At 28.6% G+C, this 9,379-nt stretch overlaps 2 protein-coding genes across 2 annotated transcripts; one reads left to right on the top strand and one right to left on the bottom strand.

Annotated features, from left to right (window-relative positions):
* The first annotated feature begins 269 nt into the window (after nt 1–269).
* LOC141536664 (thymidylate kinase) lies at nt 270–2,433 on the top strand. Its single transcript, XM_074257346.1, has 3 exons — nt 270–1,615; nt 1,703–1,862; nt 1,947–2,433. The coding sequence occupies exons 1-3, from the start codon at nt 1,492–1,494 to the stop codon at nt 2,293–2,295; spliced, it is 633 nt and encodes a 210-aa protein (XP_074113447.1). The 5' UTR covers nt 270–1,491; the 3' UTR covers nt 2,296–2,433.
* Nucleotides 2,434–2,659: 226 nt separating this feature from the next.
* Nucleotides 2,660–5,094, bottom strand: LOC141536663 (uncharacterized). The gene is made up of 2 exons (XM_074257345.1): nt 4,780–5,094; nt 2,660–4,701 (listed from the first exon to the last, which is right to left on the bottom strand). Exons 1-2 carry the CDS (start codon nt 4,931–4,933, stop codon nt 2,660–2,662), a joined length of 2,196 nt encoding a protein of 731 aa, XP_074113446.1. The 5' UTR covers nt 4,934–5,094.
* Between the last annotated feature and the right edge of the window lie 4,285 nt (nt 5,095–9,379).

The following is a 9,379-nucleotide window of genomic DNA, read 5'->3' as shown; positions in this document are numbered from 1 at the left end:
ATTGTATATTATAATTGCGATTTATCTGTATAATTATTATAATAAAGTATAATTAAAAAGTTAATTAAAATATTATATTACTACATTTTTAATTTTTTTTTTTATTAATCAGGGAATGAGTTGCAGTCAACTAATTAGACTGACAACATTCCGAATTAATAAATTACTAGAACTTGGAAAGTTAATATAAAATGTAATTTAAAATAATTAATTTTACAAATTTTAAAATTCCGAAAAATGTAATGTTGAATAGAGGAAAAAACTAAAGCTATATTAATAGAATCTTTCAAAGTCACAAAGTCTCAATAAATTAAAAAACATAACAACGAAAATTTTTATGCCAAAATTAATGAACAGACGAACACTCTTTTAGTCGAAAAATGTAAATATATATTTATTTGGATGAGTATTTTCGACCGAATCATTATTCGGATGAATATACGTCGGACCGAACCTTTTTCGAAATTGAATTAAGGGGGAACACTACTGTGACGATCGAAAAAAAGAGGGAATTTTTTTGACAGGGAAAATAAATTAATTTGGGGATCGGACTTTTTTATTTTCTGAAGGGTACATTAAAGATTATTACCCTAAATTTTTATTAAAAAATATTTAATTATTCCAAAGTTATTAACAATCTTGTAGAGCACTAGAAAAAAATTTCCCCTCCATGGTCGGTTCGATAACTCAAAAACGGATCATCTGAAAATAAATACCCAAATTGCTTTTTAATCAATAAGGATGTAGTTATCGTCGCACGTACGGAATTTGAAAAAATTTTTTTAGCCGGGTTAAAACAAAAAAAAAACAGTAAGAATAGTGAGAAAACTTTCAATCAGTCGCCATTTTTTTTTTTAAATTAAAATTTTCAATAATTAAATATTTTTTAATAAAAATTTAGGATAATAATCTTCAACGTACCCCTAATAAAATAAAAAAATCCGGCCCCAAAATTCCTTTCTTTTCCCTGTAAAAAAAATTCTTGAAAATCACCTCTTTTTTTTCGATCGTCACAGTGGTGTTCCTCCTTAATTTTAACTCTTGAGGAATATAAGATTTATCTTTATCTATATTCAAGAGCTCGGAGTTTTATAATTTACAAAATTTACAAAATTTCCACATGCATTTTTTCATACAACTTTTTTTCTATAACAAATAAATTGTTTATAAATTATTAAAAAATTATCAGACGTCTGCTAAATTGACACTCATGTTTTTCGGCTGATATTCTATTTAAGCTAATGTATTTTATAAAGTTTGAATGTAGCGGAATTTAAAATTTTCTAGAGTTTTGCTAACTCTAATAAATGTTGTCGATCGCAACCTCAAGGAATAATTGACCAATTTTATTTAAATGTCTTCCATTTATCAACAGTTGATAAAATTATTCTTTGTAATAAAAATAAGGTTACATTTAAAAAAATAAACACTCCTGTCTATTTGTAATTTCTTTCCTTATTTTATCAGAACTTAATTATTTAAATTAAAAAAATGGAAAGAGGCGCGTTATTAGTATTAGAAGGTTGTGACCGTGTTGGAAAATCAACTCAAATGAAGCGTCTCGTAAAAGTACTTAATGACAGTGGAATAAAAGCAGAAGCACGTGGTTTCCCTAGTTTGTTTTTTTTTTTACTTTTTTTTTCCAACTAACAAGTATAAAAATAAATATGACTGCCTCATTTTCTATTTTTATTATTTACAGATCGCAAAACAACGATTGGAAAATTGATAGATGAATTTTTAACATCAAAAAAAGATTTAGCACCTGAAGCAGTGCATTTATTATTTTCAGCGAATAGATGGGAATGCAGCAATGATTTAATTAAGACACTTAATTCTGGAGTAACGCTTGTCGTGGACAGGTATCGTTAATAGTTAATAATTGTTAATTAATCATCTGAATAAATAAATGAAAGCTATTATTATTTCAATGATTAATCTTTCAGATATGCAGCATCTGGAGCAGCATACTCGGCGACATCAACCAACAAAGGTCTGTCCTGGTGCAAAGAACCAGATCGTGGTCTTCCAGCGCCGGATCTTGTAGCTCTTATCACCGCTGATGAAGAAACTATCATGTCTCGTGAAGGCTGGGCAAATGAACGGTTCGAGCGTCAGGAGTTTCAGCGAAAAGTTGCGGATAATTTCTTGAAACTTAAAGATGACACCTGGAAAATTGTCTCAGGAAATCAAAGTATTGATGAAATTCACTCGGAATTGTTGCAAGAAGCTTTAAAAATAATTAATCAAGTTAAAAATAGTCCTATTAAACTTTTATATGAATCTCAATTATAAAAAACGAAACACGTAATTTTTTTTTTTTTTACAAAAAATACTGTTTATTCCATTAATTTTATGTTCTTTAATCTTTGGATCTTAAAAATAAACACAAGTAATTTTTTTTATCTATTAATTAATTATTAAATAAATAATAAATGTACTTTTTAAACAATAAAAGTTGAATTTAAATTTTTAAATTCCATCCTTTTTTCTACAGAATAGAGATGACGTTGAAACAAATAATTTAGTCTAATTAATAAGAAGAACAAACCGGATTATTAAATAAAATTTTTCAATAATAATTATCAAAAACTTAAATTTTTTTTAAATAATAAAATATAAATAAAAATAAACTATTTTACTTTTGATTAATCCCAAACTAACCTTGAGTATTATCAGTCAATGTAAAGATAGATCTTTTTTCCACCTCGATATTATCTGTAGCATCAGTCGGTTCCATAGCACCAGTCTGTAGATTCACTGGGTAATCATAAGAATCATAACAATGGTTGGGACCAAATACCGGTTGGTGTTGATAACAATCAGACCAATGAGCTTCATATTTTATTTTTTTGTCGGGCGGTTCATTAATACAAGAGCAGTTTTCAATAGCAGTAACTGTAGCAGGATTATGAATACAAGTATCTTCATTAGGACGAAATCTTTTAGAGTTATCAGCTCCATCACCAGCTCCTGCTTCATTATCTCTGTCAGTAAATATATCAACCCGAGGGCTTTTGATCACGATTGGCGTTAACTTATGAATCTTGCCATTATTAAAGCTGTCCTCACCACCTGAATAGAGACGTTGAAGCGCATAAGACTCTTCAAGACCCTGCTTGCTGGTACTTGGAATTGGCGAGCTCGGATAAATCATTTGTCCCAATCTTTCAGAATCATAGTCATAGCGATCGTACTTTTGATCCAGATTTGTGTATGAATTACTTTGATTGCTGTATGGATAAAAAAATTTGTCTTGATGATTAGAACAAGGAGAATATGAATGCGTGTATTCATTACATTCAGGCGACGAATTCGTTTGATTAATAACATTTGTAGGGTACCTTTTGTCATCATTACAAGTGGAAGTATCAATAGGAGAGTTTCTCGCAGTGACGTCTACGGAATTATCCCCGTCGACTTGATCAGAACCCGCTGATCTGTCAGAAGCTAAGTTTATTATCGGCTTATCAGAACCAATTGATTTCCAATCAGCAGATTGTTCAGTTTCTTCCGCATAGTCAACGTGTTTAACCGGAGGTTGGATATTTTGCTGATGAATATCTTCAGTAGTAACAGTGAAGCTTCGATTAGCATTAGAAAAATCCATTGGCTCGCAAGAATTTCCGTCAACAGAATCGTCACTCGGTCTCTTGAGACTTCCATCGAAATCTTGGGAACTCATAGAATCGTCAACGAAATTAGACTTGCTTACACTTCCATCATGACTGAATGACTTGCGTAGCTCGCTGTCAACATTACCCAAACTCTCCAAAAATCCCAAGTTAAAATTAATGTCTCTTGCTTCGCTAAGACAATCGTCAAAGGTGACAAACTTCTCGAAGCTCACTCCTATTTTTAAAGTATGCCACAGTGGACACTGTAGATTCAAATACAAATCATCGTTGCGAAATTTCGTTCGTTGAAAATTAACGACTATTAATTCTGAAGGCATTTTCTTCCAGGCCTCGACCAGGCAGTTAATAATTTCTTCAGGTTCCCAAAAATCCTTAGTCGGCTCTTGACACAGTCCTTGAACGTAACTAGATCTATAGTACATTTTAATAAAATGACAAACATCTCGTCTGAGAGGTCGTAGATGACTAGGAAATTTGTTTGGCAAATAAACAGGCTGAATGTGAGTCAGTTGGGCGAAATTTACAGCATTTACGTGATTTCTGTTCAACACTAAAATTACTTTTCGATTAATCTCAGCCATTTTGTTATTCATTGTCATCAGCCAGCCTGCAAGTGTCCCGTCATTTATACGACTGTAATTATCGGATTGATAAATACAATCTTGATTCGGAGTTTCAATTTTGTAGCGGCCAGAAATTATTGGAAGCATTTTTTCAGTTCCTGAGGTGTTTACGACTAGTAAAATAGAAACTATGTTCATCGCTGGTGGTCGTAGGACTTTAGTACTCAAACTTTCATCGTCAAAATCAACCGATGAACCTGTCTCATCTATGTCGCGCGCTGGCTGATTTTGATACTGATCACAAGGCTTGAAATCGGTGTACATCACAAGCTCGTCTAAGAAAAATTGATCTTCATATTGATAATTAGACAGATAAGGTCGCATTATTTCTATCCATTCACCAAAGTTCTCAAACTCTGGACCACAACACTCAGTTAACGATGGTGAAAATTTGTAACGCTTCAAAAATTGGGTTAACCAAGATCCTCCGCATTTGTATCCTGGGTAAGCAATTTTATTATTATTAAATAATAATATCTTATTAAAATTAAAATAGTGACGCAAAATTATCAACAAACCTTCAACATTATAATACTCGACAAATTCAAGTGCTGTTTTTTTCAACATATCTCTGGTTACAGGTTTATCTGTCGCATGTCTTACACAAAGCCATTGGAGAAGTGATTCCTTCATTGTCTGAGCTGCTTTACTTTTTGACATTAATCTTGACATGGTGATTATTATTTTATTTTTAATTATGTGCGGTAATCGTGGTAATAATAATGGTTATTATTATTACTGAAATTATTAACCGAAATTAAACATCAGACAGTTGAATGATAACTCAACAGCGAGCAGTTGTGATAAACAGTGAAGTTGTCGTTGCTCGCTCGTTTTTTGTGCCGGTTAAAAAAAAAAAAAAAAAAAAAAAAACGAAAGAGAAGAAAGAACAAAGAAACCGCGCATAAAGTTACTTACCAGCTGAGTTGATACGTCAAAGGTTGGACAACTACCATGGTAAAGAAAATTTTAAAAAACACAAAAGTGTTCCAGTTGTAGAAATTATAAAAAAATTTAAAACCAGTTTTTCACACCAGAGTTTTTTTTGTGAAACTTAAGTTAACAGATATCTGTTATTTTTTTGGAGTTTGACACAAACAAATTACTACTAAAAAAACATTTTTTTTTTTTTTAATTTTAACAATGACTTTTTGACAAGATATTAAAGTTAGCTGTCACTTGACTATTTTTTCATTTGATTTAACAAAAAAATTTGTTCCGAAAAATTATTCTTAAAAAATTGTATTTTTAATTTATTACAATTTCTATATGTCCATTTTTTTAATGCAGTAATTTATTTATTAGAAAAATTATTAAATATCTGCTCAATTAATTTTCATCTTTTTGACAAATCTATAAGTGAAATTAGTAAATATTTATGACATTAAATTTAGCTGTGACTTCACAAATGTTTTAATTTTTTTTAACAAATAAATTATAGCAAAAAAAAAAAATTATTAAAAAAATGGACTTGTAGAAATTTTAATAAATTAAAAATGCAATTTTTTAAAAATAATTTTTTTGTTAAAGAAAATTAAAAAATTGTCAAGTGACAGCTAACTTTAATGTCATTAATTATTTATTAGTGGGGTCAAACATATTTTGGCTACATATAGGTGAAAAATTAATATTTAAAAATTTTTTTTTATTCTGATTGTTTTTACGGCGGATTTATGGTGGGTGGTGATATCGAAAATATCTAAAAATTAATATTTCGATAGCTGTTTTGCCTTCAAAAGTTGGAAAAGATTTTGACTTTCATGTTTTTGGATAAAATTTCTATTTCATCTTTTTTTGATTTATATTTTTTTGAAAAGTACAGAAAAAAAGAACAATTAAAAAAAAGAAAAGTTTAATATTTTTTAGAAAGATTTTTTTTCATAATAATTTATTTGTTGAAAAAAATCTTAGAAATCATCACATGTCAGCTAACTTCAGTATCGTAGTTTTTTTATATGTTGGGAAAAAAAAAAAAAAAAAAAAAAAAAAAAAAAAAGTTGGTTTAAATAAAACACGGTTTGAAAAACTGACCTTTATTGAAGCAATCTCATAGAATACTTTTTCAGTAAGTAGGTTAGTAGTTTCAAAATCATACTGAATTTAACAGACATCTGACAATTTTTTAGAATTTTATAATATTTACTTAAATTGTAATGAAAAAAATTTAGCAAAAAACTCTACATGTAGAATGTTTCAGTATCATGTTTAAAAAATTAACAAGTGATGGCAGGTTGGTTGAATTATACTAAAGGCCAAGTGATGGCAGTTTAATGATACTAAAGGCCGCAAGGAGCTTTGACTCTATGGCCAATTAACAATAAAATAATAAATAATAAATAATAAAGTCAGTTCACGTTTGAAGTTTTTTTTTATTTTCTTCCTTAATTAAATTAGAACTAAAAAAATATTTTTTTAAATTACCTTTATATTTTTAAAAATTTTTGAAGTATCAAATTTTTATTTTTTTTTATTAATTTTTTTTAATAAAGAAAAAATCCTAAAAATTGTCAGATGTGTGCTAATTTTATTTTAATTTCAATTTAATGTTTTGTTGCAATTAATAATTTTTTTTTCTAGGTTTAGGAAGCTAAATGAACATGATTTAAATAAAATTTTCTATTTTCAAGCAAATGAAAGGCCCGAAAATAAATAGAAATATAAGTTTTAAAAAACTAATGGAATAACAATAGAAATTTAAATGTATTCCCAGTAGGAATGAAACTATGAATCGGATGAAACTTCTCAATTGTCGATTTACGAGTGGAACGTGATAAAAGTTTATTTGTTGTCAGCCAGTAAGTTACAGTGACTATTCAGTCAACCGACGTCCCCAAAGGTCATGACTCGAGGTATATCCAGCTTATACATTTAGAGGTCAAAAGAGAAAAAGGTACATGTAAAAAATCACCTAAACTTAATAGCTGCGGAACTGGGCACTCCGCAGGCTATCGAAATCTCACCTAAAGCTGTTTATCAGGTGCTCAAAAAAAGGATATAAAAAATTATCAGGCTTACATAATGCTTTTTACCGAGGAAAAAAATTGATGGAAAAATGGTAATATATTACATCCGACATTTGAATTTTGTTAATAAAAATATATTTATAATGGTTTAGATTTCGGTGTAAAACCTTATCTGGAATAGGAAAAATTGTTGGTGAGAAATGGGGCCAACAGAGACAAAATACTCCGTCGAGTGGTGTGTATTTTTCAGTTTTATTTTCTTATTTATTATTTTGTATTTTTCTTAAATTTGTGACCGCATAAATGTTTCACCACTTGCAATACAAGTCCCATGACGAGGATTAATGAGCTAGAAAACTGGTGCACATCAGTACCTACTGTCTTCCATGCTCGGAACCACATAAACCAATTTTCTATGGAAGGTAATTTATCGCCAAAGTAACTGCCTATTTGAATAAATAAATATTTAAAGTTTCACTGATTTTTAAATTACCTCGAGTGTTTTATTATCAAGTATAAAGACAAGTTTAAATTATTACATGCCTAAGCAAACTACTGCTGCAAGAGTTTACTGATTTTTCGTTTTTCTTGAGAAAAAATTGTCTATTCGATGGTAACAAATTACTTGCTCATACTTTGTCCTTTTAAATCTCTCTCAATAATTAAATGTCATCGCCAGTTCATTTAATACGATAAATTAACATTCAATTCATCTCTAATGATTGTATAATTCTCAATATGATGATAACGTTATTACGTAATATTAAAATTGAACAATACAACGGAATTGTCATACAATTATACAATAATTTCAAAATTAAATGAGTAACTATTGTTTAATTTTCATTGTAGTATTACTGATTATTTAATTAATATTATCTATATTTAAAGAATAGTTGCTTAGAAAATCAAATTTAAAAATTTTTTAAGCATTCAACTGGAGTAATTTTTCAAAAACTTTTTCCAAAGTTTAACTTTTTACCATCTGCTCTAATTGCCAATTGGTCAAGTTTTTTTTTTAGCGAAATAACTTAAACGCAAAATGAAATACCTTTAGGGATAATATTTTTCCAGCAAAAGTTCGAAGGGCAATAAAAATCTAATTTTTCGCTTGCATACTTCTACAATATCATATACATGGTGTATCAGTTGTCATTCACGTTCCATTCGTTTAAATAGAAAAACGTAGCATACAAGTTTCGGTTGAAACATTTTTTCGATTAAAAATTAAATTACTTTTTTCAAATCAACTAAAGTTACGTTTTAATAAACTCCAACAGCCATATGACTTTTAAAGAAAAGAAGTTTATTCTGAAAAATGGTTTAAATAATTTATTATTTATAAGCGAGGGAATTTGTTCATTTTTGAAGATCTTGAAGAAGCAACTTTTTTTTTTTTTTTTACATTCTTATTCTTCCCTAGTACATCAGTATAGGCCAGAATGGAAAGAGTAAAGTGCCAGGATAAAAGACATTTGCATGCATTAAATTTCCCAACATAGACTCAATATGTATTCTCATCTACATTTTCAAAAGATTGAATAACTTTTTTACGTATTTTTTGAATAAAATTCAAACTTCATCAGTGGTATAACAAATTAATTAATATTTATTATATTATAAATTTAAAAATGATGCATATTTACATTTTAATAATATCCAGAGTTTTTAATTACAACAAATTTATTTTACCCTTTGATAATGTATATTTTCCGTCCATATTTAACTATTTGCATAAAATAAATTATAAGATATTAAAACAAAATTAAAAGATCGAAATAAATAGAGCTGAACAAACAAAAAGTTCAATATAATTATAATTAATAAATAAAGTAGAGACAACGAATGAAGCCAACGAGCGTTGTTAATTTTGTTATTTTTATTGATTTAACATTTCAATAACAGTTTATTATTTATACATATCATACTTCATTTCATTTATTCGTTATTTACATTTCTCTAATTATACTAATTTATTTCTTATCAAATTTAACTTTCACAGTATATTCACATACCATCGGAATTATAGAGTTGAACGCGACGTGTCGAAGGATTTTCTCAGTTTACTTTGTCCATTCACGTGTCAACTATTATCATAGTCTACTCTTGTTTAATAATTCATCAGTTTGCGACGTAGAGTAATATTTAGCAGCAC

This window comes from Cotesia typhae, unplaced genomic scaffold (genome assembly GCF_013202065.1).
Source record: "Cotesia typhae breed Kobodo isofemale line unplaced genomic scaffold, CoteBio_Ctyphae scaffold_152, whole genome shotgun sequence".
Lineage (NCBI taxonomy): Eukaryota > Metazoa > Arthropoda > Insecta > Hymenoptera > Braconidae > Cotesia > Cotesia typhae.
Note: the sequence above shows the minus strand (reverse complement) of the source record. Positions and strands in the feature narration are given on the sequence as shown.

Bases quoted from the DNA above. Each gene is read 5' to 3' on its own strand.
- LOC141536664 (XM_074257346.1), top strand. From the start codon at position 1,492: ATGGAAAGAGGCGCGTTATTAGTATTAGAAGGTTGTGACCGTGTTGGA. The intron at 1,616-1,702 runs GTTTGTTTTTTT...TATTATTTACAG, and splicing joins AGAAGCACGTGGTTTCCCTA to ATCGCAAAACAACGATTGGA. The intron at 1,863-1,946 runs GTATCGTTAATA...TTAATCTTTCAG, and splicing joins GTAACGCTTGTCGTGGACAG to ATATGCAGCATCTGGAGCAG.
- LOC141536663 (XM_074257345.1), bottom strand. From the start codon at position 4,933: ATGTCAAGATTAATGTCAAAAAGTAAAGCAGCTCAGACAATGAAGGAA. The intron at 4,702-4,779 runs GTTTGTTGATAA...TTGCTTACCCAG, and splicing joins CGAGTATTATAATGTTGAAG to GATACAAATGCGGAGGATCT.